The 21,455-nt window shown below is 42.1% G+C and overlaps 1 protein-coding gene across 1 annotated transcript in view; it reads right to left on the bottom strand.

Annotated features, from left to right (window-relative positions):
• The window catches only part of LOC144892750 (putative E3 ubiquitin-protein ligase HECTD4), a 48,566-nt gene that overhangs the window by 7,286 nt on the left and 19,825 nt on the right, over nt 1–21,455 (bottom strand). Inside the window, exons 6-10 of the mRNA XM_078781094.1 lie at nt 11,624–11,851; nt 9,910–10,053; nt 9,262–9,422; nt 8,738–8,853; nt 2,912–3,015 (exon numbers count right to left, since the gene is read on the bottom strand). Of these exons, the coding sequence (XP_078637220.1) occupies nt 2,912–3,015; nt 8,738–8,853; nt 9,262–9,422; nt 9,910–10,053; nt 11,624–11,851 (753 nt within the window). The remainder of the gene's footprint in view (nt 1–2,911; nt 3,016–8,737; nt 8,854–9,261; nt 9,423–9,909; nt 10,054–11,623; nt 11,852–21,455) is intronic.

Below are 21,455 nucleotides of genomic sequence, written 5' to 3'. Positions count from 1 at the left end.
AATAACAGGATTATATCATAGGTGGCGTGACAAAATGTAAGGAGAGGTACATTTGACGATTGCCTTCACAATCGGGTATATAAGGGTTGTTGCGTTCTGTATTAGTGGAAAACAACTGCTGCACGTCTACAAAAGTTATTGCCGCTTCCTCGGGAGATGGTCCGTCAACTTGACAATGCTGTTTGTCATGGAGTGGTGGCTTTACGAAATTCTGGCATGAAACAGCGTGCTATTGCTCGGCAGTATGGCATCACTCAAGGTCAGGTGTCAAAGATCCTGAAACGAAATGCTCAGAGGGGTGTCCCTACTCCAATACCGAGGCCAGGACGTCCACGCAGAACCACAAGGAGAGATGATCGCCAGCTGCACCGGTTAGTCTGCAATGGCCGTACCAAGTCAGCTAATCGGCTTAGGGCTGAGTGGCAGCAACTGACAAATGTGCCTGTATCCAGAAGTCTAGTCAACCAACGACTGGTTCAAGCAGGCTAACGTGCCAGGCGTCCCCTGAGAAAGCCACACCTGACCAGACAACACAGCCAGCGCCGATTGCAGTGGGCCAGAGAGCACCGTCAATGGCAGCCAGGACACTGGAATCACGTGACCTTCAGTGACGAGTCTAGATTTCTGGTCTATCATCAAGATGGCCGCGTCCGAGTGCGCAGACAAGTGCATGAAGCCCACAACGAAGATTGTATAGTGCCAAGAGTCCAAGCTGGAGGTGGTGGGGTGACCGTTTGGGCTGCTTTTCCTGCAGGGGGGAAAACTGAGCTGGTTGTTCTGAATGGAAACCTGAACCAGTTCAAGTACAGGGTCATTCTGGAAGAAACATTGCTTCCATTTGCTCGTGCAGCCTTTCGAGGAAACTTTGTCTTCCGAGATGACAATGCACGGCCTCATCGTGCTCGCATGATCCAACAGTTTCTTGCTGACCGTGGTGTAGAGCATATGGAGTGGCCTGCCATGTCCCCGGATATGAATCCGATAGAGAACTTGTGGGCAGAATTAACGCGTCAAATCGATAACTTGGACCAGCAGCCTACCTCTGTGCGTGAATTGCAGCAGACTATTGTCACTGCATGGCAAGCGATTCCTGTCCAAACCTTGGCAAATCTCGTGAACAGCATGCCTCGACGTGTACGTGCTCTCTTGAATGCTCGTGGGGGTTACACGAAGTACTGAACTGTAATTTTACTGTCCGTAATCCCAGTCAAAATTTAGCTTTTGTTTTTGTTGAAAAAAATTGGGCTAATGTGCAAAATAAAGAGATACTTCTGGAAAACGTACAGAAGTTTAACACAGTACTGTCCATGAATTGAGTTCGATATCAGTTTACATCACTTTCAAGGATCAATTTATTTGTTTAAAAATGTGAAATGTGGCTTTTGTTTCTTTTAAAGGTCACATTAACAAAATCTAGAATAATTTCAACATAATTCCAATGAACTTTTGGTTCTAAGTCATCTTGAAAAGTAAGTTCACCCCCACAAAAAAAATATTCCATATTAAATACCAAGTCTGTAAATTATACAATGGACTACAAAATGTAAATGTTTCATGATATTTGTTGTATTATATCACCTTTATCTATCAATATTGTTGAAATGAAGATCAAATAGCTGTATGTTGAAATATGTTGAAAAAGTCAAAACTTTACATGGGGTGTACTTACTTTTTCACGTGACTATATATATACACATACATATATACACATACATATATATATATATATATATACACATACACATATATATATATATATGTAACAGACACTACCAGTCAAAAGTTTAGGTACACCCAACATAATGTGTTTAATGTGCAAAATGAACACAAGATGTGAACAAAACTCTTACCAAAGATATATCTGCTTATCTACTGATAATATATTGTGCTTCATTGCATCTTTCTTGTGCGAAACGTAGGTTTGAAGCAATTTTTGGAAATAGGTCGAAAAGTGAAATACTAAATCCAAACTGAAACGCGAAGTTAATGTTATTAACGTTTCATCTCAGGAGCAAAAACTGTTTACAAATACTCTGCTCTGTGTGGAATGAATGTTTGTGCTTAGTTTCTTCATCAAGTGCAATGTCTATTATTGCCAGGTGTTGCAAAAACATGTTTACAGAAAGGCCAGCCATACAATCAAATGAGTGTTTTTCTGTTTCAGATTGCATGAACATGGGTGCCAAAAGCTTATCGAAGAAGACCTATCTGCAGCCCTAACAATGCATATACCCCATTTCCCTTCGATCATGGGTGGGGGTCTATCCAAGCACAAATACTAATGATATAACCAACTAGGGAACCTATGTGCCATGGATGTTCATTCACCCAGAGGCCGGTTTCAATAATCGTCACAATTTATTGAAAGCAATTCAAATAAAATGCCGTTTTTGTCACATTAAGTATTTACAGGGTGTTGTCAAGCATCACCACTGAAAGGGAGCAGTAATTATGTGGATTTTAAAAAGTTCACAATAACATGAAGCCAAAACAGCACTGTTTTTCCCTTCAACAGGTCAAAATGGTGGACATGGAACGTGAAAAAATAGAAAAACCTGACAAAGTCGGGGAATAAATACAAGGTGGATGAGAACATAAAATTCTTTCCTGGCAAAAAAAAGAAACAAAGGCAGAAATATAAATAAGAAGAGAGAAAAGTTAATGACATAAGTGAGGGAAAGTAAATCTATTAATGTATATGAATTAAATGTGTGGAGGTGATAAAGGTTAAAAAAAACAATACGTTTTAGCAATGATACAACAATACATTTTACAACAATATTAGCAAGTGAGAAAAAGAGAGGGGGAGGGAGTGAGAGTGAGAGTGAGAGTGAGAGTGAGAGAGAGAGAGAGAGAGAGAGAGAGAGAGAGAGAGAGAGAGAGAGAGAGATTTGCTAAAAAAAAAACATACTTGTCTGCATTCCAGTGGAGGAGGTGGTGGAGTAGGACGAACGGTGTCTATATAAAGCTGTCTTAACGTCTGCCTTTGTCTGTCTATCATCGACAGGCGTTCACCTGAAAGAAACATTGGAGAGATGAAACATGAGGGAGAATAATAGATAAAAACATTTTCAATGTTCAAAAAAGTTCGTAAAATAAATCAGCCATCCATATGAAGGACGTGGTATAATAAAAAAAAAACCACCGTTTAGAGGCCATTTTTCCCCGCAAAGCGGGGGTTGGCCTTTTCGGGGACCGTGGTAGTTGTTGTTTTTTGGTCCCCTTTTTGAAGCAATGTTTTACGGCCGGATGCCCTTCCTGACGCCAACCCTTTTTGCCGCCTTCAACGACAAACAGGGAATTACCAGTGAACTGGTACTCAATTAGCCGACCTCGGAAGGATGACAGGCTGAGTCAACCCCCCTGGCATTAATTTGGCGATCGACCGAGATTCGAACCCAGGATCCTAGGATCCTAAACCGGCACCCTAGCCGCTAGCCCAACACCAGGGATTATACAACACGTGGTATAATAAAATGGCACATTATCATTTTAAGAATAAGGGGAAGATGACTTCATATACCAAGATCGTTTAATTTAACTGAACAATAATGGCGATTCAACAGCCCAACTGTGAACTCCTGGATTGATGCTTCATTTAGTGCGGTCACCTTTCTCGGATCCTGCTACTATTTTGAGCAGAGATAAATTTGAAGTCGGTTCTAGGTACTTTGATCTATATTACCTTTAAAATCAAGTCCTATAACTTTTGCGCAAGGTGGGGAACGGCCGCTAGAGGTCGTTTTCCAAGATGGTCGCCACAAAAATGTCTTAAAGAGTGATATACTATAAGAAAGCCGTTTGTCTGTCGCTATTTTTCTCAGAGACGGCTGAACGGCTCTTCGTCAAACTTTCAGAGGTTCATCAGTGAGTGACAGGGGTGTTTTGGGCGAAAGTTTTTTTTAATTTTAATTTTAAAAAAAAAGTTAGATTTAAAAAAAAAATCCCTCTATGGTGCCTGAGCCTTTATAGCTACGTGAAAGATAATATTAAATTATTCCCGATGTGTGTGTGTGTAAAATTATGATATTAAATGTAAATGTTCCTTAGTGGATGCAGAGAAGTGTTTTGGGCACCCACAAAAAATAGAAAAAAACCCCAAAATTATTTCTTCAAAATGCCAACAGGATTAGAACATCACCAGGCAACGCTGGGTACACCTGCTATTTAGATATACAGTACCTCTTTGTCGTACAGATTCACCCAAGGTTTCTACTCTGGGTTTTGATCTGTCACACATGCGATACTCATAGGCATCTATATAACTATAACTACTGGAAACACACTTTTAATGGTATTTCAAGACATACAAATCAGGATGATAAGATGGAAAATTATCATTTGACCTGTGTTGCCTAAATTATCATCTTAAAGTCACTTCTGGGGACCGTGAGACTTCAGAATAGTCTTCCCACCCTTACACAGCATACAGAAATAGTGAAAACATATGTTGAGTATACCATCAATTTCCCCCAAAAGAACAACAAGCAGATCTCCACTGAGTTCTTCATTACTTTATTTCCCAAGACAGGGAATACATCCAAACTCGATGACATATTGATAACCCCAGCATAAATATTATTTTTATGCCATTTGATAAATGTGGGAAATTTATGCGCCCAAACAAGGAATCGAATCCAGGTCCTCTGGTGAACCACCGTACCAGCACTCTGCCATCTGAGCTATCTGGGTGACCCAGACTGGGCATGCAATTTTCCCACACATAGAATTGCCACTCTCTTTCCGTCACTGCTTCCAGGGCACTCGCTGCCAACCATAGGAGCAACAATGGCCTGCTCATGAGAGGGTCTTCCTCTAATGGGGGGACAAATCCATGTCTGCTAGTATAAACACCACTGGGGGCGTAGAAATACAATGATATAAATGAACAGGATTATAAAAAATGTAATTGACATACATGGGGAAATTATATATATACTGTATATTTACATTTTAGTTTCTGCAAGGTAAGATCCAGCCAAAATACAGACTTGGAGATAACATAAAAATATCCTACAGCAAACACCTGGAGTAAATTGTATATATATATAAAAAAAATCTGTGTCAACATACTACGTACAAAATAATTGTAAAATCAATCAATCCGAATATGTAACCCACTCAGATGGTAAGATTAAACCATCTAGTGAGATTATGTATGAATTTGGATGAACAAATATATTAAATCCTCCACTGAACTAAGTGCACTAAATAGTGAGACAACTATAACTCTTCAGGAGAAGAACACATGTTTCCAGGAAATAACTACAACTATTTGACAATGTGACAGCTTCAGATGTTAAATCAATTACATTTTGAGTTCATATCAATGTTTATAAACGTGCTAAATTTCATGAAAATCTTTCTTTAATTAGTGAATACACAGTCCTGGCCAAAGATATTGGTACCCTTGCACTTTTTTCAAATAATGCACCATTTCTTCTAGATAATTGTTGAAATTAAAAAATATTTCGGTATCCACATATGTATTTCTTTGGTTTGCAGTGGAGCATAACAAAAAAGCTGAAAAAACTACTAAATCTGAGCTTAGTCCACACAGAAATCCTAAAATGGCCCGGACAATATTGTTGGCACCTTTTAGAAGTTGTTAGAAATAATTAGATATGAAGCAGGTGGATTCTCCTTTACTTTGGAATTGAACTCATCTGTTGTGAGTTGCAGGTGCCTGCGATATAAAAATCACTCATTCAACCAGTTTGAATCAAGAAAAGGAGTCATTCTGCTGTTTTGTGTCACTGTGTGTACCGCAATGGAGAAAATAAAGAAAATAAGAGAATTGTCTGAGGAGGTCAGACACAAGATTGTAGCCAAGCATGGACAATCTCAAGGCCACAAGTCCATCTCCAGAAACTTTTATGTTCATGTGTCCACCGCACGCAATGTTATCAGGAAGTTTAAGGCCCATGGCACTATAGCCAACCTCCCTGGATGTGGCTGCAAGAGAAAACTTGATGGAAGATTGCAGCGAAGGATTGTTCGAATGGTGGAGAAAGCACCTTGATCAACTGCCAAACAGATTCAGGCTGACCTTCAGACACAAGGCACAACAGCTTCAAATTCAGACACACCATCCGTGTGAAACCACCTGTCGCCACCTCAATGAAAGGGGGTTCTAGGGTAGGAAACCCAGGAGGTCCTCACTGCTGAGAGAGAGACACAAAACACACCTGAACAAACCAAAATCCTTCTGGAAGGATGTCCTGTGGACAGATGAGACCAAATTAGAGCTTTTAGGTAAAGCACATCATCTCTATGTTTACAGAAAACAAAATGAAGCCTTCAAAGAAAAGAACACCTTCCCTACAGTTAAACTTGAGGTTCAGTGATGTTTTGGGGTTGCTGTGATGCCTCTGGCACTGAGTACCTTGAATGTGTGCTTGGCATCATGAAATCAGGAGATTACCAAGGCATTTTGGAGCGCAATGTTCAACCCAGTGTCAGAAAGCTGGGTCTCCGTCAAAGGTCATGGGTCTTGCAGCAGGACAATGACCCCAAACACACTTCAAAAAGCACCCAGGAATGGTTCAAGACAAAATGCTGGACTGTTCTGAAGTGGCCAGTAATGAGTCCAGATCTAAATCCCATTGAACACCTGTGGGGAGATCTGAGAACATCAGTTGAGAGAAGGCACCCTTCAAATCTGGGAGAACTGGAGCAGTTTGCACAAGAAGAGTGGGCCAAACTGCCAGTAGAGATGTGAAGGAAACTCATTCATGGCTATAGGAAGCACTTGACTGTAATTATTTTGTCCAAAGGCCGTGCTACCAAATATTAAGTCTCGGGTGTCAATAATTTTGTCAATGCCATTTCTTTTTATTTTCTGATTTAAAAGGATTTATTAAGTTCTGAATCAACAACAAATGTTCTGCAATATTAACAGTGAAATAAAGAATTGTGGAGACCAAATACTTTTGTCAATATCAACTTATTTTTCGATATAATTGTGAGTTATTTGAAAAAAGTGCAAGGGTGCCAATATTTTTGGCCACGACTGTATTTTGCTTTATTTAAAAGAGAAAAGCAACAGTTATAACTCCAAGAATATGAACAAGAACAAGATTTTTAGCACTTTTTCATGCTTATCTTGCTTAATCTATAAGCTATAATAGTTATAATACACTACCAGTCAAAAGTTTTAGAACACCTCAATTTTTACAATTTTTATTGAAATTTAAGCAATTCAAGTCCAGTGAATAACCTGAAATGGTACAAAGGTAAGCAGTAAACTGCTCGAGGTTTTAAAAAAGTTTAGGTTAGCAAAAACGGGAAAATAGTGTAAATTGCACAGTTATATTGTAAAAAAAAAAAGGCCTTCTTCAGGGAACAAGTAATGGGTTAGCAACTTACAGCTGTTCTGCAGCAATGTAAGTAAATTTAGCCTTGAAAGTTGATGCAAACAATTCCGACAGGTGTCCCAACCTCTGCTGATTACTTGATTACAACCCCCCTGTCTGTATAAAAGCAGTATTGGAACAGACTGTTATTACACCCTCTGAAGCATTACTTGGACAATATTGCACTGCAGGAAGTAGTATATTGGAAACTGGAGGAAACTCTGACAGGAAGAGGTCTGGCAGACCCAAAGCCACAACAGAATCAGAAGACAAGTTTCTGAGAGTCAACAGCTGGCGTGATAGGCGGCTTACAGGACAACAGCTTCAAGCACAGCTTAACACTAGTCGAAGTAAGCAAGTCTCAGTTTCAACTGTGAAAAGAAGACTTCGAGCTGCAAGTTTGACAGGTCGAGTGGCAGTAAGAAAGCCATTGCTAAGATGGCAAAATAAGAAAAAGAGGCTTGCCTGGGCCATGAAGCACCGCCAGTGGACTACTGAAGACTGGAAGAAGGTCTTATGGACCGATGAATCAAAATTTGAAATCTTTGGTTCATCACGCAGGGTTTTTGTCGAGTAAGCGAAAGGATGGTTCCTCAGTGTGTGACACCAACTGTCAAACATGGAGGGGGAAGCGTGAAGGTCTAGGGCTCTTTTTCTGGATCCAGAGTCGGCAACTTGCACAGAGTGACTGGCACCCTGAACCAAAAGGGCTACCACAGCATTTTGCAGCGCCATGCAATACCCTCTGGTATACGCCTAGTTGATCAGGGGTTCATCCTACAGCAAGATAATGACCCTAAACACACCTCCAGGCTATGTCAAAACTACCTTCGAGGAAAAGAACAAGACGGTAGGCTTCAAATCATGGAATGGCGAGCACAGTCTCCAGACTTAAACGCCATCGAGCTGGTTTGGGATGAACTGGACAGAAGGGTGAAAGCAAAGCAACCTACAAGTGCAACACATTTGTGGGAACTTCTGCAACAGTGTTGGGAACAACTTCCCGAACAATATTTGATTTCCATTGTAAAAAGAATGCCACGAGTGTGTTCGGCGGTTATATCTGCAAAAGGTGGCTACTTTGCTGAGTCAAAATTTTAAATTAAATTTTGTTAAACAAAATGATTCTATGATTTTTTTAAATCTCCAATTGTTTATTTGTTCTATGCTTAATTTCAGAGTACATTGAGACATTAAACTGTGTAAATTTCACCCCCTCCGTGTTCTAAAACTTTTGACCGGTAGTGTAAATTTGTGTTTCACAAGAAGAAAACTAATAGTTTTGACAGTTCACAACCTTACCATTTTAGATTTTAGTCATTAACATGAATATAACAGAAAGGAAGCAAAACCTCATTGACAGAAGAATATGCCTATCGTACCAGGACTGCACTCGTTTGCCATGAGATGCAAAATCTCCATCGCTGCTGGACATTCTCTGCCCATCTCTTCCTGTAGTTCTGGCTCCAAAATCCATTCACACATTGCCTGAACAGCTCTGTACAAAACACGACCAATTTTCTCCAGCAACTCACAAGTTCTTCCAACAATTGCTTTCTCCACATCTCACCGATATGGTTCGTGTTTCTTCATCCACCAACTTTAAAATTGCTTTAATGACATAAATTATAGTCTGACCACCAAATCACAATGACTTCAACTTTGATAACCCTGTACCTGCATTTCCAATCATACTCATATTCTCTCCATTTCTTTGAAGTCACCATGCTTGAAATTCCCATGAATTAAACAGCTCTTCATGTTCAAGCTATACTCAACTTTTCAGGTTTGATATCCATTAGGCTCCAAACCTCAAAACAATCATAGATCTTGAACGACAGCTTCAACAAGGCGCCATTAACCGTAATTGCATATTGCAGACAGAGAAAAACCGACTCTAACGTACCTGACACGTAGATCCGCAAGGAGCCGAGACAGGGCGATAGGGACGGTGGGAGGAGAAGGAAGAGGAGCACTGAGAGTAAGTCCAGACACCGTAGGTATCAGAAGAGAGAATAATGAGTGTGAGAGAGCTGGAGCCAAGCCAAGTCTTGTCAAAGGCAAAGGCTGTGGTGGTGAAAAGCACATGATAAAAAGATGACAAAAAATGTAAATACAGCTGGACTCTCACCAATTTGACATGTTCTGAAGACTAACTGAATTGGTGAAAATATGAATGATTGAAAATCAAATATGCATATTTATTTACATTTAAGTTAGAACAATCAATTATAATGTCATAGTTCTCCGTAAAATGTTCTGAACATAAAACCAAACATTTTGTCGGGCTAGTTCTGAACACAAAACCAAACATTTTGTAGGGCCAGTTCTGAACACAAAACCAAACACTCTCAAACAGTTCTGTTTTGAAGGTGTGATTCACTTTTCTCCATGTTAGTCAACACACCGACACATGTTAGTCAAGACCACAAAAAATCCAACTTATGAGTTTCACTGCTTATTGACAGTACTTTCATATTTGTGTAATAGACATGGGTATATACCAGCACAAAGACTGTTTAATATAGTGCCACAAACAACATTCTAGCTTTACCTCAAATTTCTTGACACTGAGACGAGAAGTTGGGAAGAATGAAGGGCTTTGGGTAGATGAGGAATTGAAAAGACAGACACTAGCTGTGGAAAGGTCAGAAGATAATGATTTGACTTCTCCTTGATATTCGGACAAACCAGTCACCTGAAAAATACAAAGTGCTTTCAGCAGAAGCAAGTGAGGATGATAAAATTGTCCAAAGTGTTGCATAATTAACCTGCAGAGCAGCATACTCAAAGGCAACTATTTGTGCATTGACAGAATACAACAACAACATCATGCATTTTAAAGGCCATTTTCCCTGCTCGAGCAGGGGTTAGCCTTGCGGTCCCCATGACAATCTTCTCCATTTTGCCCTATTTTCTGCATCTCTCCTTGTTAACCCCCTTGCCCGCATTTCTTCTTTCACCATCTTTAGCCAAGTCTTTCTCGGTCTTCCCCGTCTTCTACTTCCTTCTACATTCATTTCCATCACTCTTCTCAACCAGTCACTTTCATCCTTCCTCAACACATGACCAAACCATCTCAACCTGTTCCTCTTCACAGCATCAATCACAGGCTCTATTCCCATCATCTTTCGCAATTCATCATTTGTCTTCCTCTCTCTCAACGATACTCCGCACATCCGTCGAACCATTCGCATTTCCACCCTTTCCAACCTTCGTTGCTGCTCTACGTTCATTACCCATGTCTCGCTCCCATAAATCATAACACTTCTCACACATGCAGCATACACCTTTCCCTTCAGCTTCAACGACACTCCCCTCCTCATCAGCACGCCACTCAGTTCCTGAAACTTCTTCCATGCACATCTCACTCGAGCAACCGTTGCCGGGTCTGATCCACCTTCTCCATTCAGCATGTCTCCGAGGTAGCAAAATGTTTTCACACCTTCCAGCTTCACGCCGTCTCCAAGATCCAACTCAACATTTCCTCCATCTGCAGCTCCCTCTGTGCACACCTTACATTTGAATGTAGCTGCCACACTGGTTAATGACCCTCTCAGACCACTACATTTTTGATGAACCCACTCTGCGCACATTGTACACTGAATGGAGTTCACTCCGACACCCTTCCTACACACAGCACAGGGCCACTTCCCAGTTCTTTCCACCTCACCACATGCTTTACCACTTGCCATCACCTTCGTCTTTCCGATATTCACCTTCAGACCTTTTGTCTCCCTACATTCCTTCCACGTGTTAATCTTTTCCTTCAGTCAATCCATACTTTCCGCAATCAACACCAGATCATCTGCATACAACAACTCCCACGGTAAACTCTCCTTTACGTTCTGAGCCAGCACCTCCATCACAGCTACAAATAGTAGTGGACTTAGTACCGACCCCTGATGCACTCCCACCTTCACCTCAAACTCACCACTGTTCCCGTCCTTCGTCCTTACAGCTGTGCACGCTCTTTTGTACATTGCCATCACTACTCTGATCAACCATTCCTCCACTCCTAACTTCCTCAATGCCCATGTCAATACTTTGCGTGGAACCCGATCGAATGCTTTCTCCAGATCAACAAACCCAAGAAACAACTTCTTCCTCTTCTCCATGTACTTCTCCTGCAACTGCCTCACAATGAAAAGCGTGTCTGTCGTTCCTCTTCCTGGCATGAATCCAAACTGCATTTCGTCGATCTTCACTTTGTATTTCGATGATACACATAATTCCTGTGCATCAGTGTGGTGTTTTTATTTCCTTACCAGGACCTTGGATCCAGCTTTTAGGATCTCGCGATAGCCACCAAGAAGAGCTAGAGCTGCGGAGGCTCGGCGAACAGAAACGGTTAAGGCCATCTCAAGCTCATTTGATCTCATCTCAATTTCTTCATGTTTTGTTGTTTCCAAAAGCTCCCCTGATTCACGATCATTGGAGATAGATGAAAGATATTCTCCAAAGAGAGGGATTTCAGATAAGGCATCTGATAACACCTGAGCAAAGTAGTGGGAGGTGGTGGTTAACAACATCTGAGGTCCACCCAGGTGGTCTCCATCACAAAACAAATCATCATATGGGATGTGAACAGGTAATGTTCTCGTTTCTCACTACACACCAAAATATTATTACAGACTGGGGATCGGGGTTCACTACAAGGGGGACATTCTCAGACTCTCGCCAATCTCTGGACCTGCAGAGACCACTATGTCACGGAAAATTCCGTGGCCCGACGGGTTATTAAGCCATTATGGATACCGATTGAGGCCACCAAACCGAGCAGGGTTATCACTCTCTTACAAACGCATTGTCTTTCCAGTGGTTTGGCGATACCAATCGAGGTACATACCCACAGCGTGCAGCCACACACCAGAGTATCTATTTATATGTACAGCCGAGCGAAACTGTGAGTGTGCGCTGACTAGTAGTTCAAGTGATTGTTGGGGTAAAACGTCCGATCTATCTACAGTGCCTTCAGAAAGTATTCACACCCCTTAGCTTTTTTCACATTTTATTGTTTTACAGCCTGAATTTAAAATGAATTAAAATGAGATTTTTGGTCACTGATCTACACACAATACCCCATAATGTCATGTCAAAGTGGATTTTTTTTTGTTGAAATTTTTACCAAAAAAAATAAAAATGAAAAGCTTAAATGTCTAATTTACATAAATATTCAACCCACTGAGTCAACACTTCGTAAAAGTGCCCTTGGCAGTTATTACAGCTTCTAGTCTTCTTGGATACGTCTATATCAGCTTTGTACATCTGGATTAGGGGAGTTTCTCACATTCTTCCTTGCAGATTTGTTCAACCCCTGTCAAGTTAGATAGGGAATGTCGGTGAACAGCAAGCAATCTTCAAGTCTTTCCATAGACTCTCAATGGGATTCAAGTCTGGGTTTTGGCTGGGCCATTCAAGGATTTTCACGTTCTTGTTCTGAAGCCATTTCAGTGTTGCTTTGGTTGGGGTCATTGTCCTGTTGGAACATAAATCTTCACTGCAGTCTAAGGTCTTTTGCACTCTGAAGCAGGTTCTCCTCAAGGATTTGTGTTATTTGGCGTCATTCATTGTTCCCTCTATCCTTACAAGTCTCCCACTCCCTGCCACTGAAAAGCATTCCCATAACATGATGCTGCCACTACCATGCTTCAGAGTAAGGATGGTGTTAGATGGGTGATGAGCTGTGCTAGATTCCATCGGACGTAGTACTTTGCATTCAGGCCAAAGAGTTCCATTTTCATCTCAGTAGACAACAGAATATTTTGCTTCATGCTCCCAGTCTTTCATCTGCTTTTTTGCAAACTCCAGGCATGCTGCCATGTGCCTTTTTCTCAGGAGTGACTTCTGTCTGGCCATTCTCCCATAAAGCCTAGATTTGTGAAGTGCTGCTTCTGACAGATTCTCCCATCTCAGCCAAGGAACTCTGTAGTTCTGTCAGAGTGGTCATTGGGTTATTGGTCACCTCCCTGACCAAGGTCCTTCTTGCCCGGTTGCTCTGTTTAGTTGGATGGCCAGCTCTCGGAAGTCTGGGTAGTTCCATATTCATTCCATTTCCTAATGATGGTGCTCACTCCACTCTTTGGGAACTTTCAACACTCTCAGAATTGTTTTATATGCTTCCCCAGATCCACGCCTCCTCACAATGATATCTCGGAGTTCTAAGGACAGTTCCTTGGGCTTCATGGTAGAGTTTCTGCTCTGACATGCACTGTCATCCATGGGACCTTATACAGAAAGGTGGGCTTCTTTCTAAATCATGTCCAATCAATTGAATTGGCCACATGTGGACTCCAATTAAATTGTAGAGACATCTCAAGGATGGTTCAAGGAAATTGAATCTTTACACTGGCTGCCTGTCTCTGCTCGTGTGCAATACAAAACTTGCACACTATGTTATAAATCATTGTGTGGAACGGGACCTCACTATCTCTCCGATTTGCTCACTCTCTATGAACCTCGGCGACGGCTTCGTTCAAGCGACGACTCTATGACCTTAGAGCCGCCGCGCACCGGCACCAAGTCGTTTGGCGAGAAATCCATTTCCTTTGCTGCACCTCTGCTCTGGAATGACTTGCCTTCCTCTGTTCGACATGTTGACTCTCTTCCTGCCTTTAAAACCTCCCTCAAAACCTATCTGTTTCACAAGTCTTTCAAAGTCTAAGTCCTGTTTTCCCTTTGGTTTGAGGTGGGACAGAGATCGAGAGTATGTCTGTGTAGATGTGCGGGTGAGGGAGGGGAGGAGGAGGGGGAGTACACATCTGTGGGTTTTGAATGGGGAGGGAGAGGAATAGGGCAAGAGTGAAGGTGTGTCTGTGTGTGTGTATGTTTGTGTGTGTGTGTGCTGTGTGTGTGTGCGGTGTGTGTGCGTTCGCATGATAATGTAAAGCGCCATGAGGGTCGTTTACTCTGCTTGATGGGGCTATATAAGACTCCTTTATTATTATTATATGAGCTCAATTTGGAGTGTCATAGCAAAGGCGTGGAATATTTATTGACTCACGACATTTCAGGTTTCCATTTTTTATTAATTTGTAAAATTTTCTAAAAAAAGATAATCCACTTTGACATTATTAGGTATTACGTGTAGGTCTGTGCCTTTTCACCCTTTTATATTTGTCGAAGATAAATTCACAAACAGGTTAGGATGGTTAAGGTCCAATTTGTTCAGGCAAATAGCAATTTGCTATCTATCTATAATTCCAGTAATCTCTGTGTGTATGTTTGTATGTTTGTATGTTTGTATGTTTGTATGTATGTATGTATGTATGTATGTATGTTTGTCTGTGACCGCTGTTTCTCGACAACTACCGGTCCGATATACTTGAAACTTGCCAGGTATATTGCTGGGGACCCGAGGATGTGCCTTTTCAAGGTTTCATATTAATCGGAGAAGTAGTTACCGAGCTATGTCCAAAAAACGATTCAACCAATCAGAGAGCAGCGAGCTATCACGTGTGCCGAACGTGGCGAACAGACTCTGCCTCGGACGGCACATTTGAGAGCGTATTCATTTATTTCACGTTGGAAAACTATGTTGCCGTTAAACTATGTTTTAAAACGAATTAAAACTAATTTGCGATTCATCGTAACTGCGATTTGCGACCTTCCGGACAGTGAAGACTGCACTTCCGGCAGCCAATCACAGAACGCGTTGTTGCGGTTGTGAGAGCGAGCCGAGCGCGTGCGCCATTACGGTTCGTAATTCGATTTCTTCCGGAGAAAATAATAATTTCTCGATTTCTTATGCGCATTATTTCTCCCAATTCAGTCAGAGTGAAGGGCGGAAGTGAAGAGCGTTGTTTTTTTTGTTTACGGGCGTACGGGCGGGGTAGAGCGTACGGGTAGCGTTTTTTTTTTTTTTTGGCAAGGAACGGGCACCCACGTACGGGCATGCCCTAGTCTGAAACAAAAGAGAAGGGAAGAAAAATTACACTGTAACAAGTAAATTAGTTAACCAACACTAATTTGAAACAATTAACGGAATGATGCTATTGAATGGGCCCCGATATGCAGCATTCAATGCAACACGAGTCGATATCATGAGCCCAGAACAAGCACAACAAGGAAAATATGCTCGCCAAGGATGCATACATCATACATGGCTATAGCCTTAATTATGGCTGAGGCAGTGCAGTGTGGGCCTGCTTGGGGAGAGAGAGCACACACGTAGTCTTATAACAATGGAACATGAGCAGCACACAATGCAAGTGGAAAATAGGATTTCCAAATATTTCAAGAATATAACCATCAAATGCCAGCATGGACAGAATCCACTACCCACAGCTACAACACTGAACTTATGTCTGAGAACATGATACCACATACCATGATTTACACAGCCATAAATAGCAAATTTCCAGGAGTTTTCCAGGACCTTTACTACATATGCTTTACGTACAACTGATATTGGAATAAACCACAAGAGTAAGAAGGAAACCTTGTTTGTTTTGTGTTACGCCATCAAATATTTCAGTAATACATGCTTAATCGAGAGTTTCCAAAAGCACTTGCATAAATTAATCCTGACCGGATGGATGTCATGTCATAAAGCTACCAACAGTCACATCTTCTCCACTTCTCTCCACATGCGGCACGTTAATCTCCCTGGCCACCTTAACTTACAAACACTATTTGCATAATTTTCTGATTTTACAGTAGTTCCAAGGACTTGGACAAGTCTTCCAGGATTTTCTAGACCTGAAAAATGCTTTCTCATTTTACCAGGACTTTCATGAACTGTGCGAACCATGTATTTACAGCAAAACCTCCACCTTCCCAGCACAGACAGGTCAGTGGTCTCTCTGTCTTCTACCACCTCTTTTCTGGTTTTGCACCCTCTGCTCTTTTAGTGCATTGTCTCCTCTCCTCCACTTCCCCCAAGGTTTCTGTAGGGTGCACGTACGTGGTCCACCAGCAACTCCCTTCTGGTGAATTTCATAAAACCAAGAATCAATGTTCACCTCAACTCATTCGTTCCACCATTTGCCTGTCTGTGGAACCAACTTCCAAATGTTCTTCAATCTCAAGCTTCCCTTCAGGTCTTAAAGACCGTTTTACTTTGGCCACTGTGGCCTGCTGTTCACAACCATCTCAGATGAAGCATTTTTGATCCAAACCCATGATATTTTCTACTACCCCTGTTAACCCCCACCCCCTCCCACCTCCTTCCAATTTTCCATTTCTTCCTTTATAAGAACTTTCCTTCATCCTCCTCTACCCCTCATCCCTTCCCACATCTCTCATTTATCCATGATCCCCTTAATTTTGTCCTCCAACCCTGTTGTTGGTGTTTCCCCAGTCTTTCCACTGTTCCTTTTGTTCTGTTGTGTTATGATCCATTCTGTCTTCTAGCTCTTCCACAAGCCTTCAATTTTTATAGAAATAAAAAAAAACCCTGGAGGAATCCATCTCCCATCACATGATGGGTGAACCAACTGTTCTACCAGCTTAAATACCATTGGACCCCGCTATTCACAGGGCATACATTCCTGGAAAATGCCATGAATTGCTAAACCGCGAATAGGGGGCATTGTTTCAATGGAAAAAGGGGGGGTAGGTTCCCGAGTCATGAAAATCCGCGAATAGAGATGAACAAACCGCGAATGGCTTAGCAAAATCTGCGAATGGTGAGGCAAATCCCGAGAATGTCGACGATAAACTGCGAAGGTCGATGAAAATCCCGCGAACGTATGCCGCGGAATTGTTTCAATGGCGAAAAGGGGGATACGTTACAGGTTCCCAGCGGTTCCTGATTCATCTTACCATTAATTCACCAAATGTCCGTCTGTCCGTTCGAAGGTACCGCAAAAACGGCTCAACCGATCGCAACGATATTTTGTGTGGGTATTCCTGGGACCCCTGAGAGTAAAATAGGCGATATTGTTTTTCCAATTTTTCCAAGTTTTCCAATTTTCCCAAACACGATGGAAGAATATTTATCGATATGAACAGTGGTGTGGCTTTTGTTGAAATTCTACAAATACTGTTTATTCTACGTACCAGGAGAGAGTAGATCGACTCCTGGCGAACTCTTCCTATATAAACGTGCGGCTCCGAAGTAACATGGCAGCGTGTGCAAAGCGAATGAGAAACAGGTGTAGCGGCCGCTTCCGTGTTACAGATTTGGTGCGCACTCTTCACACATAAACGTGTGACTGAGAAAGACGTGTAGCGGCCGCTTCCGTTTTGCAGAATTCAATCTTTTTTCAAAATGGGCGCCATGTACTGTTTAGATTTTGACGATTTGCGTATATGATTCAACGGATGTTTATATGATTCGTTTAAAATAAAAAAAGCCTTCAATTTCTGATATTTTGCCTTTTCATTTGGGCTTCCCAATTGAAGCCCCGCCCATAGGGCGAGTACCGTTGCCAGTAGAGGAAAATTTTTAAAGTTTAAAATGTTTTCAACTGCAAATGCACACGATTACAGTTTCACAAAAAATAATGCGTACAAAAAAACAACAAAAAAACACCAGGTACCATTTCTAAATTATTGAAGGAATGCGCTCAGTTTATTAAAGGTGCTTAACCATACCGTACCATGAAAGGAAAAAAAACACAACACCATCATGCACCGGTTAAAAGATTTATTTTACAAACACACGCAACTTTCAAATGATGATGATGGTGATAAATTAAAATCACCTGAATTCCTCGAACTTTGAGGGCGACCCAAATGATGGTGCAGCAAAATCGTGCACTAAAGGAAAGCCAGGAGAGGTAGGAGAAGGTGAGGACGCTGGTGAGAATGCTGGTGAGGATGCTGAGAGGGTGTTGATGGTCTGAAGGTGGATGGAGCAGGGCTGAAGAAATGGGTAATGGGGAGCTGTCTGACAGATTGCCCAACATTTTGATGTAGCTCTTTGGACGGGAGCAGCACATCATTCAAGCCCGTCTTGAACTTGAGATACCTCTCCACGACTGGGTCAGCGTCTTGCACCCTGTCCGCCATCAGCCAAACGTCCTGCAGCACCTCGCTCAGGAACTGGACTGTGAGGTTGAATTTCGGCACCTCTTAGTCATCACTGCTCCCCTCCTCCTCGGAAACCTTTGGAATGGCTTCCAACTCGTCCTCGATGAGCGGGTTGAGGGAACGGTTCAGCATCATGGTTTTCAGCATGAAGTCCCTCGTCTGCATGTTGTCCTCGATACATATTCTGAGTCTTCTCCATCCTTTCCATGTGGACATTCCGGATATGGGTGACCACCTTCGTACTCAATGCAGCGCTTGCTGAAACTCTCTCACAAATCGCCTTCTCCTTCTCCTTCTTCCGTATGTAGCAGACGGTGGATTCGTTGACACCGTAATGCCTGCCCACAGAGGCCACTCTCTCTCCTCTCTTGAAAGCCGGTCCAGCAGCTCCACTTTCTGGCTCAGGTTCATCACTTTCTTCTGCCTCTTGGTAGTCGACACATCTCCGGTACTGGTCTTGCACTTGGGAGCCATGATTGAACGATGAGCAGAGCGAGAGTCAAAAACGCAGGTCAAAGCAATGGGACGAGAAGGATGATCGAGACACAAGACACAGTCTGTATATGTAGGAACGCAAGCATTGTGGGTAGTTGCGGGAGGGGTAAATACCCTGGACATACTTTGTGGGGGATGTTATCGGATGATGCCGTATTGAGCCTATCTGCTAATTTCAATAATAGATTTAATGAAGCATTTGCATTCTATAACTCGTGGAAGATGACTTTTTTACACAGCTGATGGAACATCCCCCAAAGTGTTTTCATTGTGTAGGATCTCTGATGATACTTTACCATAAATTGCAAATTGTAATAGATTTCATGAAGCGTTTGCATTCTATAATTCGCGGGGTTGACTTGTTTTCTCAGCTGGCGGAACATCCGGTGAAGCTCTCGATTATAGTCCAGCTAAAATTCGTGGCCGCAAAAGCCATGAAAACGCAAATCACATAGCAGTGAATGTAAAAGCAGGTCATGCTTGCGTCTCGTTGATTATTTTTGCGTACGTATGTCCAGCTGCTTTATACATGGCTGGTGAAAGATGGGTTTTATAAATGTGTCAAGCTAACGGTTCATGGGAAAAAAAATTGTGACCCTGAAAAATCGCGAATACGCGGAACACGACCGCAAATAGAGGGAAAAAACCCCGCGATTTGGCAAAACATGGCCACAAATATAAATTAAAAAAAACGCGAATTCGCAGGACACTTTTCCACGAATAGAGAAACATGTCGCATTTTATCAACCACTAATACACGGATCCTGTGAATAGCGGAACCGCGAATAGCAGGGTCCGACTGTACTTTACCAATGAAATCAAATTACAGCAAATATTATCCAAAGGCAAAAAAAAACCGGACTTGACTGATGTATCTGACTTAAAGAACACTGGAAAGTAGTCTTTATTTCATTGCTCATGACGAACACTTCCACTCATTCGTTCCTCTTTTTTCTCACCTGTGGAACCAACTTCCACATTCTTTTCAATCTAATTATTCCCTCCAGGTCTTCAAGGCATGATATTTAGCAACACTAAGATATCTAAAACCACATTTTCTACCACCTTTAAACCTCCTCAAGCTCACCTCTTTCTGGGTTTCCAGATTTTCCTTCCTGAGAGTTTGCTTCTTGTCCACCCCATGCGTCCACTTGTAGCCTTCATTCTTCCCCACATCCATTATTTGTCCAAATCTGCCTCTATTTTGTCCTTCCGATGCTTTTGGTGTGTTCCCTCCACCTCCCCCACCTTATGCTCTTCCTTTTTTTGGTTCACGAGTTATCAAACAGAGTGACCACTATATTCGTCATGGGTGTGTGTCTGTCTGTCTGTCTGTCCGCAGCATAACTACCCGATGATATCATCCGATCTTGATGAAACTTGTGGGCGTATTGCGCCCATTGTGGGCGGAGCGGCGCCCGAAAAAGATGTCTTTTTAGGGGGTAATCGAGTTCAAGCTACATATTCTCCGAGGGAGTTGGTGGAATCTGACAGGGGTTTCGGTATTTAGTTAGGCCAATGTCATGTGTCTAGCCCCACCTAGCTCGATTTTTCATTTTCGCCCCAAGGTCAAGGTCACAAGGTCACGAAATTTAGAAAAGTCGATTTTTGATGGTTTTATTACATTGTACGCTTCATGATAGGGTGAAATGTCGTACATGATCTTATATTATCACATACATCATGAAATACAAGTTTTCCAACAAATTTCAGAATCTTCGACCTTTGAAGGTCACAAAGGTCAAATTTTCAAAGTTGTCGGAATCAAACCGAATTTTCGGTATTGTGTAGCTAACTAACCTCGTAACTGATTATACATTATTTTCTATCTCATTTCAACGTCAGTAACCTTCGTTTTGACATTTCAGGCCAGCACCACACACAATTACATACAGCTGGCTCTTGAAGGCCTGCGCATGCAGCGCATTGGGGCCCTTTGTAAATAGGCATGTACACCGCATGTCGGGGGCCGACACCTGCCACGTGGGCCCCCAATCCCCCAGTCCGGGCCTGTTTCGGTTATAGTCCGTCCTTTGTCATTGAATACCGCTCGCTCGTGAACCATCGTCGTCTCCTGACTTGTTTCTGTTACATCCTGATCCGTTCTATGTTCGAGCTCCTCCACAAGCTTTGACTTTGTATTAAAAACAAAACACGACACTGAGACTTTTTCATTTATATATTAAAGTAGCCGGATTTCTCAGTCCATCCATCCATCCCTGTGTCGGTCATACTCTTTGCGCCGGGACATAATTACGGTGTTATGTCTGGGGCGTCATTACGGCAATATGTCTAGCTCTTAGGCCTCAACAGACGTGCACATCATCTCAGTGACTAGCACTCAACCTGCCCGTCGCTTTGCTGATGGCAGTTGAACAACATAACCCATATATTTAACTCTATCGAATTTTGTGGGCTGAATGCCAGATGCTCGGTGTCGAGATGACAGAGTGAGTAAGGTGTTGGTGTAGTAAGATGGTGTTATGTAAAGTGCTTGACTAGGCCTTTACGGCGGTGTATTATTCCTGACGCGATGAGCATTGCATTTTGCAACTTGAAAGAAAATAACAACGATATATCGTCTGATCCCTGGGAACCTAAAACAAATTAACATTGTTTTTTGGCGAA

This window comes from Myxine glutinosa, chromosome 6 (assembly GCF_964187855.1).
Source record: "Myxine glutinosa chromosome 6, kmMyxGlut1.1, whole genome shotgun sequence".
Lineage (NCBI taxonomy): Eukaryota > Metazoa > Chordata > Myxini > Myxiniformes > Myxinidae > Myxine > Myxine glutinosa.
Note: the sequence above shows the minus strand (reverse complement) of the source record. Positions and strands in the feature narration are given on the sequence as shown.